The sequence below is a fragment of the Micropterus dolomieu genome, linkage group LG01 (genome assembly GCF_021292245.1).
Source record: "Micropterus dolomieu isolate WLL.071019.BEF.003 ecotype Adirondacks linkage group LG01, ASM2129224v1, whole genome shotgun sequence".
Lineage (NCBI taxonomy): Eukaryota > Metazoa > Chordata > Actinopteri > Centrarchiformes > Centrarchidae > Micropterus > Micropterus dolomieu.
Genome location: NC_060150.1, coordinates 28,003,569 through 28,027,111, shown reverse-complemented (window position 1 = coordinate 28,027,111; position 23,543 = coordinate 28,003,569). Strand labels below are relative to the sequence as shown.

Genomic DNA, 23,543 nt, shown 5'->3' with positions numbered 1-23,543 from the left:
GAGTTCCCTCGAAGGGGAACGTCTCGGGTTACGTATGTAACCCTGGTTCCCCGAGAAGGGGAACGAGACACTGCGTCGGCCCGCCGCACCTCTCTCCCCGCCTGAAGCGCCTGCTTCATAATTAAGCTAATGATGAGTGTGTACAGGTGTGCTTTATACTCCTCCGGTTATTCCGTCACACCTTACCGTTCTAGCAACAAGCCAATAGGATTGGAGTGATTTCATTCACGTTCAGACCTGCTTCGCCTAGAGGCGTTCCCATAGTGTCGTAACCGACGCAGTGTCTCGTTCCCCTTCTCGGGGAACCAGGGTTACATACGTAACCCGAGACGTTTGTCTCAGCCAGCAGCTGAGTTTTTAAGACTACAGACTAGTCTGTTCTCCAGACAGACAGCTTTCTATTTAGCTTGTTTTTAACATTTGGCTAATTCCAAGCTAGCATTAGCTGTGCTTGTATAAAACATACAGGATGAGATATTGAGGACAGAGATGATTAAGTATTGTCTTTTTACTTGCGAAGGTTTTATTGCACGTACTTACAGTAACGAGCGTAGCTGTCATCAACTAACGTTACAGTAGTTTGGAGCTAACTTAATCCTCACCATAACGTTATTCCACTGCGACGGCGCAGCCTCTTGCTCTGCTACCGGTGTGTGTGTGTGTGTGTGTGTGTTTAGGAGCCGACAGAGAGCAGGCAGAGACTGCAGCCTGATGATTTTCTTATCCATTGCGTTGCAAAATAAAACCGAATTAACGCTCGAGACATAACGTTACATCATAGGACCCGCAAGTCTCGATAGCAGTATCGATAAGCTCAAACCTTAATGATTTTCGGGTTTTGAGAAATTTTGGAACCGGGTCTCGATCCTCATCCCTAATTATTTGTTTGTGTTTATCTGTTCATATTCCAAAAAGTATTCACATTTGTTCAGATCCCTTCATGCAGGCTTATGTATTGTTGTGGGCCAGTGTGAGGTTAAATGATTAATTTCAGGTGAGACCCCATAACATAAATATTCACTGATTGCCATGTTTCAGCTGCAACTGAAATGTGATGTACTCCTTTGTGGGGTTAGAATGTTCACCTTAAGTGGCTTATGACAACTTTTCAAATCCCCCTGGAAAAACTGAATGCATGGGTGTCAAACTCCAAACAAAGCTGTTCCTGTTGCCATTTTGGAGATGTCAGGTTTTCTCTGAACAATTCACATATGTTTATCCTGCAGACAGTTGCTATAAGTTTATACCTGCCCTTTGCGGAAAATAGTACTGCTCCTTTCTGCACTGATAAATGTGGCTTCTAACAAACATCCCCTAACAGAAGAGGCTTAAACAGTACATGATCCCTTTCACCGCCAACCTTAGCGCGCACACACACACACACACACACACAGCTTGTGCAACATAATATAATATGCACTTCACAGCCTGCGGATGAAATGAATGCAAATGTGTGAGAAAGCCTTTTGAGCGTGCCAGAGAAATCAGTCTGTGGCCTTTGCTCTTTTAACATTTAGTAAAAATCCATCACGTGGCGTTTGCAGAGTAAGCAGAACGGCAGATAGACTGTAACAAATGCACATGCTCTCTTTTGTCACCTTTTCTTTCCTTTCTGGCAAACCTTTCAAGTGCACACACATACTTCATAAGCTCCTGCTGTAGGCCAGCAGAGAGAGCAGGAGAGGCATGACAATAGACTGAAAGGAGAGTCAATATTGAACAAAGTAGAAAAAAAAAGTGAAAGAACACTGGAGGTCTATACCTATTGTGTATGTATGTGCATGCATGTTGTACTTTTAAGTCCTTTTTGAAAATTACACACCAATGCTCGGTGCTGTCTGATGTGTCAGACAGTTTTTTTAATTAATGCGTGTCAAGCTACTGAGCGTTGTACCGGAGATTTAACTAGCTGTTCTTTCTTCCCATTTCATGTTTTTTGCATGGTCCATGCATGGTACCATGCTGTTGCTATGTTAGTAAGGTGAAGAGTGGTCAGAAAAAGAAATACAAAGCAGAGACAAAGATCATCGTCTCTCTCCACCTCCGCAATCTGTGGCTGCATCTTCCTTAACCACTGGTTGGGTTAAGCTTTAATAACACCACTGAGAGAAAACACTGCTATGATATGCTTGAGTGCCTGGCTGTTTGTGTGAAGTAGCTGCCACATCTAAACAAGCCAAACCTTCAACTGTTTTTCTAAAAAGTGGTTCAGAGGAGAAGGTGCTTGACAATACGGTTGTTGTGGAAAAGAGAAAGAAAGAGAGAGCAAGAAATTGACAAAAGGAGAAAAGCTTTTCTCCTTTGGTGGTGCATACATACAATGGCCATGGATGTCACCACAGTCGGTTTGTACTGCATAGGTAAGTGTGCGTGTGCTCATGCTTACCTGTATGAGTACCACTTCATTATGGGTGAAAGCGTGGGAGATTGAGAAGACTCGGAAATGAGGCAATACAGCACACAATGTCACAATGCTCAGCGCTGACATTTGACACAGCAATTAGAAAAAACAAAACAGCAGGTAAAACGATGCTGCAGATTCTAACCCTCTGCACATAACTGTACATGTATTTAAATATTTATGTATTGTAAAGACAGAATTTGTCTACCAACTCACAAGAGATTCATAGAAAACGATGCATGAGTTTTGTCATTTTTATCTCATTGTATCAGAGATTATATCAATATTAGGGATGGTCATTTCAAGCTAAAGTACACTTTGATGGTCAATGGGAAAAATTCAACAACGCGAAGATCTCCCCTCCACGCACACACACACACACACACACAAAGGGAGAGAGATGATAATCTACTTTATTGGCCACATACAATTTATACACAGTACAATGCATGCAGAATTTGTTGTGTGCATTTTGCCTATAATTAGGAGCAGTAGGCAGCCATTGTGCAGCACCGGGGGAGCAGTTAAGGGTTCAGGGGCAATGGTCTGGTCTGTTCTGGACTTGACAATGGTCTGTTCTGGACTTGAACTGGCAACCCTTCAGTTCCTAAGTCAAGTCCCCGTGGACGGAGCTAATGCCACCGGGCATTGTAATTCAGTGAATTAATAAAAATTTGAAAATCTAATCAATACTAACTCAACATTTCCACTGCCGCAGTTTCACATAAAAAGCGTTCAACTGCCAAAACACAAGGTGGCTCTTGGACACAGGAAATGCATTTGCATGCCTGCCGAGAATTGTATGAAAATGCATTAAAGTTCTGCTTTTAAATGCTATACTATCCTTTGTGGGGTTCATCAATAGTGATAAATGACCAGTATATATTTTATGGACGTTAAGAATCGTTAATATATTATTACACTTAGTAAAAGTACCATTTCTTGAGATTCAGCAAAAACATGTGGTGTTAACTGCGTTCAAGTGTCCTAAAAGGACCTTAAGAAGTGAACTGCATAATTCGGCAAAACAGATATTGTAGGCTACCTACCAAAATTTGTATCCACCTCTTTTTTCAGTATAACAGAGCGTTACCTCCCGCAAGTGTATGCAATTCAAGGCAGGCATGCAGAATTCGGCGCAACACCTGCACTGCAAAATGTCACTAGACCTCGTGGGAGCAAGGCCTGAGTAAGCTCACGCAGTCTACCGGAAGTAGATTGTGTCTGACTTGACGGCGCTGTTTTTATTCCCCTATCTATCAAGTCGGCAAAAGTCAGCCAGTTATCTCGAACGCATCTGTTGACTACCAGTTATACAGCGTGGTAACTTCGACAGCTGTTTTCCAAAGTTAACATAGCTATCCTTATTAGCTAGGCTCCTTACATGCTTGCTAATAACTGTTTTGAAGATGGGTCTCCGACATTGACAGTGTTGTGTTGGACAGATTTGCGCAGCAGTGTTTATGATACCAACCATTCAATTCACAGACTGGTCTGTTGTCCGTGTTTGTGAGAGAGAGAGAGAGAGAGAGACAGAGAGCGACCGAGTGAGAGGATGTGCAGAGCGAATATGCGCTGCGCAGCGCTGCAATCAAGAATGATTTTGTATATTTGCCTATGTATGGGAAACACTGTAAGGTATTAGCAAGCTAACTAACTCCTTTTACTGGGCTCTACTGTGAAAAGCTACAGTACTTGCGCCATGCACAGCCTGTAATCAGATTGTGTATACTCTTTCAGATTTCTGACTGATTTATTCCGATTTTTTGTCTTCATTGTAAACAGATCCACCAGTTGCTCTTTTGTTGTTTTTCTGACAAAGCAGATGCTCAGGGGTTGTTTGATGTAGTTTTAGTGCACTTTCCGTCACCACTGGTAACCATGGGTGTGGCCAAACCACCCAGAGCTGGAATTATGAGGGTAACAACTTTAAGAAATAGGAAACCCCATAAAGGAAAACTTCAGTTTTATAAAAAAAAAATCAAAATAACCAAATTTGGAGATACATGGTTTTCACGGGACAGCGACAATAACACCTGATTAATCACTCATGTTATTTCTTTCTTTTTAATTACCTCCCCCTACATGCATTTTTTCTTGTTTATTTTGCTTATGGTTTTCACCTTCACTGTCATGTTGTGTTTAGCTCTAAATTGCATGTAAACATGTTCCAGTGGGTGATAACATCCTCACACAGAGGGATGTTAGGTCACACACCACTGGCATGTTTTAAGCTAAGTCGACTTTTGTTCATGCCTTCGGTGCATGAAACTCTCCCTTGTCAACCTATACTGTATGTATCTGTCTGCGACTGTGGCGTTTCATTTCTTCATCAGCAGGAACCGTGCTAGTTCATCATCCTGCACAGGAGAGTGCAATACAGGCCCTTTCTAAATTCAGCTAAGATCCCGACACAGGAAACAAGGCAGTGGGAATGGATTTCTTATGTACATGCTGACGTACAACCAGGTGCTAAAGCAATGGTAGAAATGTATTAAAAGCGAGAATGTGTGCAGTGGCAGTTAAATTTATAAACTATGCTATTAGTAATTCATCATCTTTTTACCAAATGCGATGGATAAGTGCAGCAAGATGGGTCAAACTTTTCTTAGTCTAAAAGCTTAAAAGTCACTGATACTGAAAACTTTTCCTTTCAGCCACTGACTTAAGCATATGATAACTATTCATGCTGTGAGCTGTGGATTTTTTTTCCATATAACACAATCTGTCAAAGCTTTATCACCGCTCTCTGTGAAGCCAATCGAATGGCTAATCAGCCCATCTACCCAGAAGACTTTGTTCTAAAGTTCACGCCGCTGAGATATCTTGAAGCTGTACGTACGAGCCACCTCTGTGATAGTGTGAATGACTGATACAAATGTTCTAAGGGCATGATTTGTACTAGCCTCCAGAATGGCTTTTATTTGATCTGCTAAGTGCTTTGTGACGAGACGGCATCGGGCAAAGATATTATGACTCATGGCAACCCTGCCTGTCATCTGTATGCAGAGTTCAGCACTTCCTGTATCGGAGGGGAAGAAGTGCCATCAAAGGTCGCCCCCAGAAACATCCCTCTGTGACAATGACAACGGAGACGGTATTAACAGGCAGCTTCGGGTCCGCCTCTTAAATTTAGAGGTGACGCCTGTGACCCGAATCAGCAATTCAGCTGTTCTGGAAGCAATTGTTACCAAAAAAAAAAAAAAAAAATCAGCTGATAGCGAAAGGAAGAAGTTCACTAAGAGTTCAGCTGCATTTATTTTGTGCATTCATACTCCTCTAATTTAGCAGGGCTCAGCTATTGCAAAGAGGGAAATCGGGCACAGAGAAATGCTGCTTGAATACTGTGAAATATTGCACATATTTCCCTGCAATTTAACACACACACACACGTGCATGTATGCCTGTCCACATTTACAAAATATGTGCGGAGAACCCTAACATGGGGGGTAAAAAACCATCATGTAAACATTATGCATTACATATATGACCTCTGTGTTTCCTCTTATTGCCCAGTGGCATAACATAAAAATACATGAAGATGTAAAGGGGGCTCCATCCATAAACCAGTGGACAGTGGTTCCAGGCACAGCGCAGGCCTTAACTAGCTGGCTGTTGTATACTCATGGGCAGGCAGGCTGAAATATGAGGGCTGAGGACATGAGGTCTTCCCAGAATGCTAAACTCTCTCTCTCTCCCCTTCTATATCTCTCACCCCCCTCTCTCTCCCCCCTCGGTGCCCTGCAGCCAATCTGACGCCTAATTAATCCTGAAGGTCTTTTGTTCCGCTGAGGTTTTCCTCTCTTTCCCCCCACCGCACTCCATCCATCCTCACCTCCCTGGCTCCCCCCACAGCCTGCCTCTCATCCTTCCCCCATCCTCGTCCACACACCTACGCCTGCACACACACACACACACACACACACACACACACACACTCTCTCTCTCTCTCATACATACACACTCTCATACATACACCTTATCCCAGCCTCTCCCATTTGGTCTCCCCCAAGGGAGGCACGGTACAATCCCACAGAGCAGGACAGAGGTAACAGATGTTTTGCTTTTTTCTTTTTTGTCCATCTTTGGGGTAATTTAGGCAAGAGAAAAATGTATGATTGTCGTTACAGTTATTCCCAGTATTCTACTAATTATGCTTGTGTAAGACATTTTCATGGTGTTCAGTATGCAGGCATGCAGCAATGTGGATACAGTGCAGACAAGTAGCGGCAGAATGATGCAAAGATCTATCAGTTAAAACTGCAACCATAAATGTCTTCCACATTTTGAGAAATACTCATGTATGTACGTTAAAATATGAGGCTATAACCATCAGCTAGCTATCTTAGCATGGCCTACAAACTGGAAACAGCTTCCAAACTAAAAAATCTAAAGTATGTACAAAAAAAACTGTGAAAGTGTGAAAACAACAAGGCACTGTCTTCCTGGGGGTTATGGGTCAGACTGTTGTCAGGCAACCAGCGGAGACTCCGGGAAGTTACTGCTCCTGGCCAAGAAATAGACCAGCACATATACCCCCATAAAAATGGTTGGGCTGCAGCTAACGATGATTTAAGTATTCAAAGCTTCTATAGATTATTTAAACGATTCATTGATGCGTCGTTTAAGAAGTACTTTTGCTTGGCGGCGGCGGCGCCTCCCAGCAACGGGATCAGCTGTGCACGTTAACAGGTGATAGATATTTATTGATCCTTTCGGAAATTCATAGTTTGTCATACAGCAAACATCACACTAACAACATCAACAGACCAACAACCAGACAACTGCTTTACAAACACAAACATCACCGGAGTGCTATACAAGTTATACTAAAGGCTTGTGCAGACTGCACGACTTTCAGCGTTGGCCGATGGCCGTGTCATTCACACTACACAACTTGCCGTCTTGTGACGGGAGTCTTTAAGTCGTTGTGACTACGTGACTTATCGGTGACGGGGGTCACCTGTCTTATAAAGACAAAGAAAGGATGGATTAGCACACGCAGGTAGCAGGAATTGTCTGAGCTACAGAGGTGAGTAAAGGTGCAGCTCCCCGACACCCAGTTAACTCATGACTGTGAGGTTACAACTCACGGTCCAAAAAGGAGAACAGCAAAGGCACGTGTGCACATTTTCAGCTCAGGTCTGCAGCTTATTTTGGCTAGCCTTCAACTCAACAATCAATCATGATTTCAGTTAAATGCTAAAGTTGCTGTTACCTTGTCTGTGGTCCGCTGGCAGAACACGGGCTTCTTTCTGGTCAGATGCCGTCATGCTGTTGCCAAGGTGACGGTGGACGGACGGTAACATTACAGAGTTGTTGTTTTCTTTAGCATGAAATAATCCCATACTTTGGACACTTTCTTCTTTGTCCCCTCGCTATTTTCTCTCTCTTCCTCCACTTTGCAAACAGCGCCATCATAATCACGTCGTGTTCACACAGCGTAAGCGTGATGTGCGACAGTAATAAATGTCTGTGCGAAACAATATGCTGTATAGTTATATGGATTTAACAAAGCGATGAAAGAATTTGTGTCGATGCATTTTAGTAATCGATTTAATCGATTTAATCGTTTCAGCCCTAATATATAGGCAGATTTTGTTCCCTTTGGACTTTGGTCTTTATGCTAAGCTAAGATAATTGTCTCCTGGCTGTAGCTTCCTATTACAGTCCAGGCTCAAGAGTGGTATCAGTAGTCGTAGCCATAGCCGTAAAAAACTCACCACAGCTCCTATCCCATCCCACAGCCAAGCAGAGCATATCAACAGCACAAGCCATGTTGCGTCAGCTATGGAAGCGAGGGGAGGAGACCCTCTGGGAAAACATCTACAGAGGTTTAGAAGGCCCAGTGGGTCCAAGTGATCAGCCAACCATGTGAGTAGGTGGAGAGGGACAATCACTGTCAAGGGATGTGTGTCTGTTTCTGTTTGTGTAGCTGCACAGGACTGATATTCGGGACATTTTGTTTTGATGATATAATGCTGTCTCATGGCTGATTATCATTTCGTGAAAACCCAAATCAACAATTAGCAGATAAGATGTCTGTTATAAATTCAGAAAGCCTTTAAACATCAACACCATATTTGTAGACTAATTGTGATGGCTAACTAATTTATGTTTAGAAGGCAAGCAGATGTAATAATGAAAAAATTCTGTAAGTGTAACTGCAAACATGATAATGGTTTAACGTATGTATAAATAAATTATAGCGCATTGCTTCTCTGCAGATACATATTTTCTCCTTTCCCTTTCTCCTCCTCTGTCTGTCCACTGAAAGCCTAATGCTCATTTCAACTATGTTTATTAAGTAACTAAAAGCCCCTTTTAACCAAATAGTTCCAGCAACTATGGAAGAACTAGCAACTAAAGGCCTGTTAAAAAACTCCAGTGGTCTTACTACTTATTACTGTGATCTTTCTGTGGATGTAATTAATGGAGGACAAGATAAATGCACAGGTGGGAGAGTTCCTGTGGTGGAAAAGTCCTCTAAGAGATGTTCAGTCCTCTGAGCCAGACTGCCAAGTGTCAGCTAATGCTAACATGATTGATATCATGCAGTTTATTGCATATTTAGTGTGGAATTGATCAATTTGAGACTGCTAATGGAAACTGTTAACACAGTCCTTCTTTTCTCCTTTGTTTCTATTTCAATATGATATGTTTCTTCTCCCTAATAATAACAGATTATATTAAAAACAGTAAGTAATCATGGGGTGTTGTGCTGGTTGCAGCATGTGTGTTACATTTTAAAACAATCCTTTGGTGCCACATCTGTTGATCTGCTTATTGTGTTGGCCTCATGAACAGTCTGATCTCCCAGCTGCGATGCGTGTGGATTTGGGCATGTGCACATCTTCATTCAGCGTGTATGACAGAACGGCCCACTGCTCCAGGCTGGAAGGTCATTTAAAGGCCAGACATCCAGACCCCCCCCCCCCCGTCTCATGCCTGAGAGCCAGAGATAAACCTACACATGCCAGCCACACAGGACCAATAGTCATGATTTATCGGAAGCCATTTGGTACCTGAACGCCTATGAAATTGTAATGAACTTGATTATGCTTTTAATGAAGTGTGAGAGGTCCTTCAGAAATGATTATAGCCATGCTCCGGCTCACAGCTAGGGCCTGTGGAGGGGAAAGGAGGAGGGAGAAAGAAGGAAAGGGAGTACTAGAGGACTGTCACAAACAATGAAGACTTTGTAACAGCGACTCAGGATACAGTAGGGTGAACAGATGTGCAGACAGGAGCGCCACACTTCTTTGAAATAGATTACAGGGGTGTTTTACTCAGAGATGCTCACAAGTGTTTGAGCTAGAGTCCAAGTCAAGTCTCAAGTCTCATGTGGTTATAAGGAATGTTGTATCACCAGCTGTGTTCAATCCAGGCTGCTTATAAAACAGCTATAAGCAATTCTGTAACTGTAACCTGTTTTTTACTTACAGAGCACAACCATGAAATGTGCAATGCAATTAATGACAGCTCATTAACTACTGTAAGTCAACACATGCCCCAGACTCTCAAAACAATAAACTGTAAACTGTTTTTCACAGAGCACACCCATGTAATGTGCAATACAATCAATAACAGCTTAAACTCCTGAAAGTCAACACACCACCAGACTCTCAAACCAGTGTAATGTTAACTAAATAAAACTGTAACCTTACATGATTGACAATGAACCTGTAACCTGTTTTCAGCCAACGGTAATAATTAACATGATGGCAGCCAGTAGGGCGTAAATAATTACGTTAATCGACCACCACCAGTTTGGCAAGTAAATAAACACTCATTCATCTTTTCACAACAGTCAGACTTAACCTCCTGTAGGTCGTAGCTGAAGCAAGAAGCAAGCTAACGTTAGATGGCCAATGCTGAGCTAAACATGTTTATTAACCTCAGGTTACTAATCTATTTGCGTTCAGCGCGTCTTTGTATGGTTCCAGTTGTATGAAGTTTTAAGCCAAAGTTTATGATGAATGGCACAGCAGCTGCCGGTGTTTGTTGTCCTCTTGCACGTGTGGCCGCGCACGCGTGCAGCTGATACTACCTTGTTCCGTAGGCAGGTTATCGTAACGGAGGGAGAGGAGCAAGCTCATCAGACACTTCCTAAAAATTAACATTGTTCACGAGTCCCGCACCTCGAATCCGAGTCGAGTCTGAAGTCACTTTGTGTGCGACTTAAGTCTGACTCGAGTCCGAGTCTCAACCTTGAGTCCCCATCTCTGGTTTTACTGTATATGCAGGGTGACTTGACCTGACCAAGCCCATTTCAATTCCTCTCAGCTAAGGGATTTTCCCTCAAAGCTGCATACTGACGTGGTACAGCCTGCAGCCTCATAGGTCATATTTTGCATACATATTAGACAGTTGAGGATGATTCTAACCTTTCCATGTACGGCGTAGCTCCCATTCAGATGGGGAAACGTTATTGTTTGGTAATTTCACACACAAATCTCCACTCTCCCATGATGCTCTTTCTTTAAACACCACATGATGAGGTAAGTGGCTGCTTAAAGGGCAGACTGACAGTCCAGAGGCAAACATTGGCTTTTCGCTCAAATTATTATTGTGCGCTAAGTGACAAATTATAATGAGATGGATGCACATAGGGAATTCCCTTCTTGCTTCTTGTTTACAGGGGTCAGGATTAAATTGAAGATACAAAACCTACTGGTGTCCTTGATAAGATTATTCCAGTTTATTACAAATATTTGGATCATTTTGCCCATCCCTAATATTTTTAAGTTCACTTTTTGTCACATTATTTTACATTTTGTCACCTTTTGCACATTATTCAACTCTTTATGCATTTTAGGAGCTTCTGATATCCTACTGATTTTTTGTCAGAAAAATAAATACTAGTATTTTTTTAATAATTACTAAATCTGGGTACTGTAATGCAATCAATTATAATAAACCTAAGAAAACATTAACTGTGTCACATTTGATGACAGGGCATTGTCCTTTTTTTTTCAACCTGCCTGGAGAAACTACATTTTGACTGAATCAGCAGACATTGAATGAAGATGTTTTATCGGGCTATTTGCACTGCACCACTTATGGTGGTAATCACAGTTGATCTTGTGAGTACAGTCTGCTGTGGTAGCTGTCACTATGTGTGTATTTGTTGCTGTCACTGTCCACATGCGGAGGCTGTAACACTATCTGCAAGGTCTCGGAAGCTGTTAATCAACTCCTCTCTAATGTGTTGTTCACACCTTCTCTCTCTCACTCTATCCCCCCCCCCCCGACTTGGTGGATTTCTATCTAAGACAGGGTGCTAGGCTGGGCGATCGCTGTCGCTAATTTGTTGTGGCAATATTAATTAATGATCAGCCTGTCACAGCTGTTTATATTGAGACAGATTAGAAGTGGGAGAGATTAGACAAAGAAAACAATCTGTGAGAGGCTCAGCGGCTGACAGGGGTCACCTTCACGTGTCTGAAATCATATTCAATTTTCTGCGGCGGAGGCAGGGAAATTACTCCACTTGACCAGTCTGTATCCTTCTTTATCTCTGATGGTTCACATTTAGAGATAACTAAATCTAATCATTTTCAACCACAATAAGCTAAAGGACAATACACAGTTGCATTTGATCTCAGTTTATATGATGAAAAATGTAATTATTATGTTGTATTTTTTATGTTTATAATAACTAAAACACAAAGATGTTGGCTTTTGCATCTGAAGCTTTTTCATGCCTTGTCTCCTCAAGCCCTCCTTCACTAACCCTAATTTTCATTCTGCTCTGCCAGGCACATTTCCCTATTCAAATGGACCTTAATCCAAGGTGGCAGAGCGCAGCGTACTGACCACTGACCTACGTACTGTCCTTCCACATGGACCTGCTGACTCTGTGCCTTCCCACTGCTGCACACAAGTCTCCAGCTCAGTTGACTTGGCAACACCGCAGTGCATTGTGACGACAACGGGAGATTAAGTGGCCAATCAAAGCCTGAACAGTGGGGTAATAATTCCACTTGGTGAAATGGGTGTCAAGGATTACTCCAGCACTTTCTCACCTCACTGTGCAGGCTTTAATAGGCCACATTTCCTGGTAACTAGAGTGGGTTGGATTAAAGAACTGCTTCCTACTAAATGATTGATAATAAAGACTAAAAGTTATGATTAGAGGCAAATGTAACCTTGAGGTTAGGGACTGTCCAAAAGTTATTAGGGGAGATGGGGTCAATAAAGGAGATAAAGTATTTTATATTTTATTTTTTGTGAAGGGAGAATAGTCTAACTTTAATTTTTCCATTTTCATACCCCATATCCTATTTCTCTGTTAAACATTTGTCATGTGCGCCATAGAGGTCCATTTTTCCATATGCAGGGTGGCATCTGTGTCTTCTAGAAATGACTATACACTACTAATTTGCAACAGCAAATCCCTTTTAGAGGCAACACTGCCTGTATTCTATCAACATAATGAGGAAACTGTGTTAATGAACAGTTACTGTATGTAAGTATAAAATGTTCTCCAACATTTAATTTGCTTTTGGCCAAAGAATCCTATCTTGCAATACTCTCCTATCCTCTCATAGCAACAATACCATTTAAAACTGTTATTTTACTATGTTTAGGCACTAACCTTAAACAAAGTTGTTTGCTTAAACCTAACCACAGACACCACAGGACTGAGACAGAATCCTGGTCTCCAATATCAAAGACCTGTACTTTGTACACCCTCCATCCACTGTGGCCATCTTCCTTCGACTTCCGTGTGTTACATAACGTAGCACTTCATTCAGTCGTAAAAATGATGTCTGTGAACATAATCCAGGCAATGTTTTACCGTTTCTGTTGTGTGTAATGCAGTTGAAGTAAGGGGAAAGGTTGAGAGAAAATCTAAATAATGCTCCTGGTAAAATATAATATTCAGCAACCCTACCCATCCCAATCATTTCTATATAGTCCTTTAGAGAACTGGCTTGAATTGAATCCCCTGATCAGCTAATAATACCTCCCTTCTCTGAATAACTACTGAATATGTGCTGTCTCAATAGCACTAAGGGAGCTGCTATATATATATAACTATAGTTGCACTGGACATCTCTCAGCAATGAATAAGTAGAGTAAAGTCAATGTAAGGTATGATATCTCTGCAGAATGCATTCTCATTTGATTTCCCTGGATAAATAAAGGTTAAATGAAGCAATAAAAAATTAAAGTCCTTGCTGGAAGACAAATAGCTCTTAATGTCAAGCAGACTGTGGCCCAATGCGTAATTTGTGGTATGACTGTTTAAGTCAATTCCCATAGATATGAGCGTAGGCGGGGTGGAAGAGAGTATTGGCTATATCACTGCAAGAAAGAGTCTCCTGCATGTGTGGATGTGCACTAGTATGCTCGTCTTATCACTCTTGCTGTATTATTCCTTAGTATGTATGTGAAGAATACAGCACCATGCAGTTCCCGTGACTTTAAATATTTCATCGGGGGGATGGACTCCACAGCTACCAGCCTTCCAGTTCAGCTCAGCTCAAGTTTGATGGACCCCTGGTACTCCTGGTACTTATGTTGCACTCTGTTCAGTTAATGCCATATCCTAATATGCAGTTTTGCCTACCCCTTCTTTCATTGCCCCCATCAATATAGTCAAGTGTTGAATCCTTTTCTTTTTCTATACGTCCTCACTTATTTTTGCAAGAAGGAAGAAGCAGTTTTGTACTAACCCTATGCTTTAGCTCTGACCCGGGGTTAGACAATAGGCTAGTGATATACTCTGTGGTCTTTATTAAAGTAAACCAATCAATCCAGAGGTTGTGTATGAAAGCTCCCCATCACCATAGGGAATGATTAAGATGACCCATTGCCTCCTTTGCCAGGATGAATAATCCTGTGTAAATAGAGGGTATCCACATGGGTACATGCAGAATAAGTTGGGTCAAGACTATTTTCCAGTGTAGTGCATCTTGAACACTAGGCTTGTATTTGGTTTATTTACAAAACAACGATGATATAAGAATGTATGTGTATGATATGACCACTAGGATTAAATACTTAAGGCCATGCATTGTGGATAATGTGATCTATTTAGGGCTGTTGAACAGTTATTCAGATGAAACCACCTGATATGTTTTGGTGGAACTTTCCATAACTCATATGTCATAATGGTCACATGGCCTACTGTGTAGATACTGTTTAATCGTAAAGGATACATTTGGTTCATTACAACTTGGGTGTCATTTTAATATCTTTTAGCCTTCATTCCTATCATCAGTGATAACAGCTAATTTGCTGAGATATGGGAGCATGGTGATATTGCTAAAAGGAAGTCTGATGGGGGCAAGAAACAGTGCAGCCATGGCACATGAGTTAGCATCAGATCACAAACGTTTGGCAACATTAGCTGGTAACTATAATGATCCCAGATTACTATATTTTTGCCTTATTTGCTGTCATCTTTGAAATAGTCACAGTAACTTTGAGATATTAATAATAACTATCATTCTTGCTAACAAAACACAAGCTGTGTAAACCAAATTAGCAAATGAATAATCTTGGAGCTAATGGTGCAAATCAGATTTTCATCAAGTTTCCATCCATCCTTTGTCAACCGCTTATCCTCCGTACAGGGTCGTGGGGGCTGGAGCCAATCCCAGCTGACATTGGGTGAAAGGCGGGGTACACCCTGGACAGGTTGCCAGTCCATCACAGGGCCACACATTGACAAACAACCATTCACACTCACACCTAAGGACAATTTAAGGTCACCAATTAACCTAGTTCACATGTCTTTGGACGGTGGGAGGAAGCCGGAGCACGTGGAGAGAACCCACGCAGACACGGGGAGAACATGCAAACTCCACACAGGGCCAGGCCAGGTCAACCGGGGTTTGAACCCGCGACCATCTTGCTGTGAGGCCACAGTGCCATACACTGGACAACCGTGCCGCCTGTCATTCATAAGGTGTCTGTTAAAATGAATAATCAAGAAGTTCTTTTAAAACCACAGACTGAGCACTGTCATTTCCTTTAACTCGATTTACAAAGCATTGAGGCAACACGGTAAGGAGGTGGAACCTTCACAGCTGGACTGCTGGAACCGCAGAACGAGGTTACAGAATGACTTGAAACTAAAACATGAAACTAAAAATATACCAATACAAAATATTAATAACTTTTCAAAGAAGAGTGTCACATGAATTACAAATTTTTCATCAAATGTCACATAGAACCATATCATTTTATGGTCAGGAGAGAGGTTTCTGCTACATACTGCAGGACTGTTAACATCTTTCCAAAAAAGCTTTATCCTGCAGCAGGTACAGCCAGAGGGAATTCTGGGAAAATAGAACACATAACTTGGCATACCACCATAACATTTGCATTACCCCCAGGCTACAGCTGGCAACCACCCCCACATTACGCGTCACAGCTGCAGTGTAGTCAAACGCTGCCCATGCAATCAATGCTTGGCAAGAAGATTGACACACATGCAAACATTGAGAGAGTGTATGTGAGCTGTAAGGTTTTTCAATACCAGTATGCAACAGTTCAGACATGTAACACATCATACTCACAAACACATGCCTGGTAACATATGTTTATCCACACATACGTTCATACATATTGTATGTGCGCTTTTGTTCTTTACCAATGAAAATAAAATGCCTCTCTCTCTGCCTGGCAGACAGCACGGCTGACTTTCAAGAAATTCCACAAGCAAGTGCTTTCTGGAACTAAACGGGTGCGGCAAATCCTCTTAAAATCCTTTTAGACACCGTGGCAGCAGGGAGAAAAAGAAAAAGTTTCTCCCAGGCAAACATGTGCACGTTTGCTGGGTTGATGTCGTGCTCTGGGGAAGGACACTCTCGCCAGTTTATTTCTTCAAGGCTGGAAAAGAATGTTAATACGACAAACACTCTACAGGACGCGCAGAAGCACAATATGGTGGCGTGTCTGTCGACAGAAGGCTTCAAGGAAATACTTTAGGGAAAGGACGCTTTGGATGTGTGCGGCTTAATTTTTAGATTTAAGACTTCAAGAGTGTGGCGCTTTGCACATTCTTTTGTGTAGTATTAGGAAAGTAGAGGGGAAATTTAAAGTTTCACTTGCAGCTGCCAACATGCCAGTGACCTGGACAGCTGGGATATAAGGTTTTTCTCTACGCAAACAATAGTAAACAACTGAAATCAGTGTGACTATCTACTCAGGGCAGTTTTACTTTGGATGAAATTCTTCTGCTGAAATTAAGTTTTAAATGGCTGTCAACAAGTGCCAGCCAATCCAGCCACTATGTCTTTAGGCTCTCCAATTTCCCGAAGTTTCTCAAAAACTAGTTTCCTTGCTCTGATTGCTATTTACATATTTGGGTAAATGAGCATGGGATTGGGCTCGGTGATTTGTTTGTCGATTTGCTCTTTGCTTTTCTATCTCCTTTGGGCCACAGATTGAATTAATGTTTGTAGACACTGTGATGCCACACATGAGGAAACAGGAGATCTTGCAAAATTACAAAACTCTCCCAATTACAGCTCTACAAACACATAAGACTCTGAAAAAAAAACTAATTTGGGCTGCGATGCAGATTTCTTGTGTCAGAGGCACAAGGACAATAATTAGCTTCATTTACATGCTTTTCTATTTAAATAGACCAACAAACAGACATTGTTTACTCAAGACCCGGGCAATGTATCATGTGTATGTTCACTATATGCACTGTTTTTTGACACAAAGTAAATGCCAGCTTGCTTACACATATCTTTATCAGCGCTGCCATGATTTTCCCTTCTGTCCCCACTCTTTTTAGCTCCTATCTCTTTTCCTTCTTAATTACTTGTTGGAAGGTGTTTGGCTTTTCGCTGCATGCCTGCTGTTTTGGTCATTACAGGCCCCTGTAGGAAGTGGAGTAGCTGCCAAAGAAGCTTAGCAAAAGACAGGCACTAGGGATGTGCCTGTACTCACCTGGGGTAAATGAGGACAGCTCTTCCTGCTGGCTTTGAGGCCTGTCCTCCCCTCAGGGGCTGTCCTGATGTTGAAGAGGGCCTGAAGAGCACACTGGGCCGCCTGGTTCTTGGCCTGCTTTTTGCTGCGAGCGCAGCCCTCAAATATCCGCCCGTCCACACGCACAGCCATCACAAATCTACGCAGCCGTCGGCCTTCAGCTCGCTCCGAAAGGCAGGCATAACGCAGGCCCGGTCGGAGCTCATTGAGCAACGCCACAGGGCTCTTAGGGGCCTCTGGCTCTGGAACAATACCACCCAGCCTCTGCTGAGCCTGTACCATCAGGTCTAAGGTATGGCGAAGCAACCTTCCATGTCTTAGTAGCTCACTCGATAGTAGCTCGCTCTCTGCTGCTGAGTTGCAGAGCGAGAGGCCATCGGAGCACTGTGAAGACTCAAATTCCTTGAAGAGTGTGTCTGGGAAGTCTGCCTGATCTGAGGTGAAGTCAGATGAAGGGTTCGAGATGTTTCCCATGGCTAGGTGTGCCTGAGGAGCGTTGGGGAACTGAATGAAGGACTTGAGGGCCAGCTCAGCCGCCCTCATCTTAGCTTTTTTCTTTGTGGGGCCTGTGCCCTCAAAGGTCAGCCCATTCACCTCCACAGCGATGGAGAAGACAGGAGCATGGACCGGGCCTGTCTGTGACACCATGCGGTACTGCAGGCCCGGTCGAAGTTCATTGAGCTGCACCAAAGCATTCTTTGGTGCCTCAGACCAGGACAGTTTCTTATAGATCAAGCGGAGTTGACACAAGTGCCCATTGTTGTCTTCCTCCAGTGGCCGTTTCCTCTTCAGACCAGAGCTCCCACTTCTCGCGGAGTCGGAGCAGAAAAGCGACTGGCACTCTGGAGATCCTACGGAGCGATCCTCTAAGTTGCCAATGTTACGGTTTTCCTTCACCTCTGCACTGCTAGTGCCTGCAATAATAACAGCAAAAAGGAAACAATGTAATTCAAAGTGATAAAAAATACTTCCAACACAAGAGCAAAAAGAATTACTGTGTGACACTCGCAAAATGAATCAAGGAAAATCTCCCAAGGCAGATTGAGCCACTTGATACACAATGAAATGGTAATGAACAAATCTACAATCATCTGCCTGAGCCGAGCCCACTTCATACCGCAGGGCTCTATCATATTTAAGTGTTTTAAAATCCAAATACAAATCCCCTAAAAATGGCGATGTTATCTGCCAAATCATCCTGTAATCTGCCTCCAAATTGGTTCTGAATCTGTGTCGTAAGTGGGAAACATTGGTCCCTGTGGCCAATGCAAAGCATCAATCCTATTTGTAATGGGGGTGGGGATCACATCCAGAGTGGCAGACATTCCAAGAAAGGATGGATTTTCCGTAGCCCGCTTTATTTCACACTTCTATCCTGTGTGAGAGCAAAGTCTGAACAGCTGTGACATGCTCTTCAAACCTAGTTACGGGCAAGTGGTGGTGTATTGCATTTCTGATGGGAAATGAACAGAAATAGGGTGTTCAGATCTTGCCACAAGAATGTTAATGGTGGAGTGGGAGGCTGGGATCAAGTGCTGACATTCACTGGTGGGCTGGAGCAGATTGTAGCTCTAGATGATAGTGTATGGAGGCGTGCATGTACCTATCTAATGACTTATTTGTGACAAACTCTCAAATTTAATATTCAATAGCTCACTTTTATAAGATAATACAGATTTTAACACACAAGCTGACACCCGTGCGTAATCAAATAGCCCATTTCCCAAATAATTAATTATGTGGGTGACAGAGAGATCATTTCCATATTAGGCCTGCCACTGAGGGAATTAGCGTAGCGTGCTGACAGAGAAAAAGAAAAGAGGCAGCAGCTTACTTAAACTGTCCTCGTCCTCTGTGCTGCTGGTCCCAGGGCTTATGTACTTGAAAGGAGCGATCAATGCTGACAGCATACTGACTTTCTCTGGAGGAGAGACAAGAGACACGCAGAGTCAACAAGAGGGCAGCGGCGGAGATGTTTTGATAGTTATATCGATTAAAGCCGCAGATCAGCGTCGGCCTAACACGGGGACAGAGACGAAGCATAAGTGAGCGGGAGTACGCACACAAGGCTGTTTCTCTGTCACCCGTGCGTGGACCACGATGCATACATGCCCCCAAGGAAAAAAAAAACACAAACCTATAAACACACAGGCACACACACTCAATAAAAAAAATCTAACAAATAATTCACACTGGGCCTCATGCAAGAACATTTCGTATTCTTAGATTCACCAAACATTGAGCATGATTTGATCATTCACACAATCAGCGCCCCTGAAATTGCCATATTAGGCTACCTGTTCCGCTCAATTTGTGGGAAAGTTTGATTCACAGAAATGTTGCCAAAAAGTAAAAAGTGGAAGTCGGTAGTGGTATTATATAACAGAACAGCTGTCAATGACCTGTCATCAGAGCAACACTGTGTGCTGTGACAGAAGTTTAGAGGGAATGATTTAACATTAAGTTAGATGCTTAAAAACTTATTTCTAAAGCAAAGCGGTCATGTGACAGTCACAGAGTTATTAGACAAGAGAATGTTATAGCCGACAGTAGGTTAGGTGATGTTCCAATGTTGTACGCAAAAGAGGATGATACCGGACAGTGTCCGGCATAAAGACCTATAAAGAGAGTGTGGAGTGAGAGATTTGTTCTAGCAACTACCACATGGGCTGTTAGTAGCTGTGACGAAATATGACAGTAAAATTGAAAAACACTCTCAGTAAATTGGCAAGCCATGATAGTGACTTGGTGAAGACAATGTTAATTTTACATAGCTATGTCTTGTTATTTATTTTATTTGGCTTAATATTGAATGCCACACATTCTCTCAAATGATTCCTACACGCTGTATAAGAAGGAATGTTGCACAAGGCCTTGTATGTATTTCACTTTTTATGTATGAAATATTTCGCTTTTATTTAGCTGTTGGCAACTAACAGCAAACCTAAACTCCGCCCATGGTTCCACCCCCTCGCTGTGATGAAACAGTTGATTGTTGTTCATTTTGGCATAGACAATGCATCTCCATCTCATAGAAGTACACCTCACTTTGTTTTGATTTGATTTCATGTCACAAAAATATTCCATACACGTACACACACTACATCTTTGGTAATAAAGTTCCTTTCTTTATCAGTGCTAACTTTTCAACAGTGGCTCTCCTGTTTCTCCCTTGGGCCTGCGGCTGTCCAGGTGTGCGTGTTGTTTACAGTATGAAGCCCTATTAGGGCCATTGCTTAGTCTGGTGCACTCCATGCAGCTCTGAACAGAATTGACAGACCAGTCTGGCTCCTTAATTACACCCCCTCCCTCTTCCCAACATCAACTAATGATCAATAAAAGAGAAAGGAAAGGGGGACATGCAACAAGAGGGAGGAACTGGAGGTGGACAGAAGAAGGGGGAGGTGATGAAGTAGGAAAAACTAAGAGGAAGAAAATGAGGTAGAATTAGTTTATGTAGTAGTGTGGAAGGTTAGAGGGTGAGCCTGGGGTAAAGACACCCTTCCAGGCTCCCTGCCTTCTTCCACCACAGTCCTGGAGCAACACTCAGGCCTGCAGCAGCAACAATTTCAGAGAGTTAAAAGCTGCATAAACGGGGTGCCACATTAGAGTGCAATAAACATGTTTTGATAAGAGCGCAAGGTTGTGAATGAGCTCGGCCCCCGGTGCTCTCTCTCTCCTCGCAGCTCAACAGCACTAGAGGGGCTCAATGAGTCACTCTGACACACATGGATACACTCTAAACACTGAAGCTGGAGCTGTGCTAGTCCTCACGGACCAAAATCACAATACAAGCATTTGCATTCTGACCTAATTATGGACTAAAGCCCAACACAAGCAGCAATTTGGCCCTAAATGACTCCCTCGGCCAACAGGGTCATTATCAAGACCATTTTCAAATCAGTCTATATTGTTTTTAAAGCCCCCAAAGCCCTTTTTACAGTAAAAAAAACATGGCTGTCTGGTATGTTTACAAAAGTGGCAAAATGAGGGGGTTTTAAGGGGCAGTTGGCTGGTATAGCATTTCTTAGCTCATTCTTGCATTTGTACACAAAATGTGTCCAGTTCCTTTGTAGCATGAAAGACAAATGTTCACATCAAGCATGAAATTACAGACAATTAATACACAGGAGCCTGTGCTTTCACACGGTGGCCTAAAATGTTGTTCCTGTTTAGCTGAGGGGCCAAGTCAAAGGGCCCACTGGGCAGTGAGATACCAAAGCTTAAACAGATGAACCCAGTGTTTACACTATGTCATGGACTTTAAAACCAGAAGCTGCAACAGCATAAGCAAATGTTTTCTCCTTAGATAACAAGCTGATGCTGTAAAGTCACACTCAAATCCATTTCTAAATCTATATTGTATGATTGTGTATGGGACAATAAAGTTGATCTGATTGATCGATCTACAGGTTTAGAGGGCGCAAGCAGAAGCAAGCAGTTTGATATTTATCTCTATCTCCTTTATTGCTGTCTTACGCCAGGTTCAGACTACGTGATATCAGTCCGCTAATAGCCTGACCCGACAGACTTAGGGTGTCTAGAATAAAAATTACGACAATTGATGACATTATCCCGTGTAGTGTGTCAACCAACATCTCGACAAAAAGACCAGCTCATCGCAACTGTTTTGCCTTCTCTCTCTTGGGTTGAGAAATTCCTCGACGTGTTCCGTGACTTGTAGATCTGGGAGGTTTAGGCACAGCATGTGTTCACAATTTTAGCTTAGCACGTTAGCGTGCTAGAAATGACCGGTAAACAAAAATGCGGTGGATGCTGATGAGAATGATAAGTAGTTTTGCAGATAAACCAAAGTACTGGACAAACTGAATTTTGACCTGCTGATGGCGCTGGGTGAAAAGTTAATGTATCATCAAGGGTAATATTAATTTATCACCGTAGTCATTCGGATATGTCCGGAAGACATTATAGTTATTGAATAGTTAATAGTTAATTCAACAATTAGTTAATAGTTAATTCAACAATTCAAAAGGTAAATCTTTAATTTAATAGTTGTCACCATACCCCCCCACACTTAAAAAATTTAGCATAGTAACATTTACTCAGAGAACATTTTAACTGACCTACTTTACACTTTTATCGGAGTCAATTCCTCCACAAGTAATTTCACTCTTGCATGAGTAAAATATTCTAGTACTCTTTCCATCCTTGTAAATTAGGAAAACTAAGTCAAGGCACAATCCTCAATGCTTGCTGCTGCGTCGGCCACATCACTGGGCTGCATAAAAGCCTCAATAGACCCTTTTATTCTGTATTCAGAGGATTTTTATTTAGATCACAAAGTTCACAGCCAGAATAGAGCTTTTCTGTATGGAGCTCTTCAGGTATGAATAATTTCAAAGTAGCCCTCAAAAACAATTCTTCTCACTTTCAATGGACCACGGTTCATTTCAAATGTCTCAGGAAGTAGCTATTGAGGAGAAAATATCATCATGTTTTCAATAACTCTGATGCTGAATCAACTGCGCAGTGGTAAGCAGTGCAGTTTAGAGGTCATCCTTGAAATGCCACCTCTGATTGTTTTTTGATAGCTTTATGAAGCGCTGGCAAAAACACCCTTCACCCTGATTTATGAGTGAGCTGTGTATAACGTCCGAGGCACTTTTTGTTAGTGGTTTACAGTGTGTAGTGTGGTTGATTTTCCCAGAGAGATGCAGCATATTTTCAGCCTTGTACATTAAAACACACTGCAGAGAGCTCACGCAGTATGATTATATTACAGGACAATTAGTACAAAATGGAACAAAACAGAGTAGTGCACATCAGCAGTCCCGAACCTGTGGAGATGTAAAGACTTAAGTTTAATAAGGAAGTTTACCTGACATAATTATGAAATTTGGTACAAGCAAAACTTCTCCATTTAAACAAGCAAACATTCATTATTCATTTATTACTGGAATGTTCAAATTTTGTATACCTTATCTACTGTGCACTAACTACAAGTCTCTGTAGGTTACACCCATATAAACTGGTTATCTAATCCTTTAAATGGTATGATACTAAAGAGGCCAGAATGTTTGAATTTTAATTATGTTTTATGTACATCAAGATAAGGGGTTGGATTACTGATACAGTATTGCGTGTTATAAACATGGTCAGCTGTTAACAGAGCTACTGCAGTGCTGTTGAGTGCCATATGGCGGCCATATTGTTAGACCGCCTG

The 23,543-nt window shown here is 42.2% G+C and overlaps 2 protein-coding genes and 1 long non-coding RNA gene across 5 annotated transcripts in view; 2 read left to right on the top strand and 1 right to left on the bottom strand.

Moving 5' to 3' along the window:
• The window catches only part of LOC123979218 (WD repeat-containing protein 37-like), a 1,096,407-nt gene that overhangs the window by 61,073 nt on the left and 1,011,791 nt on the right, over window positions 1–23,543 (top strand). The window lies entirely within an intron of this gene.
• adarb2 (adenosine deaminase RNA specific B2 (inactive)) overlaps window positions 1–23,543 on the bottom strand; it is a 171,363-nt gene that overhangs the window by 39,687 nt on the left and 108,133 nt on the right. The window contains exons 2-3 of the mRNA XM_046048636.1: window positions 19,194–19,280; window positions 17,321–18,273 (exon numbers count right to left, since the gene is read on the bottom strand). Of these exons, the coding sequence (XP_045904592.1) occupies window positions 17,321–18,273; window positions 19,194–19,280 (1,040 nt within the window). The remainder of the gene's footprint in view (window positions 1–17,320; window positions 18,274–19,193; window positions 19,281–23,543) is intronic.
• LOC123979312 lies at window positions 7,790–13,055 on the top strand. The gene is made up of 3 exons (XR_006827206.1): window positions 7,790–7,844; window positions 8,149–8,275; window positions 12,163–13,055. It is a non-coding gene; the product is annotated as an uncharacterized LOC123979312 (long non-coding RNA).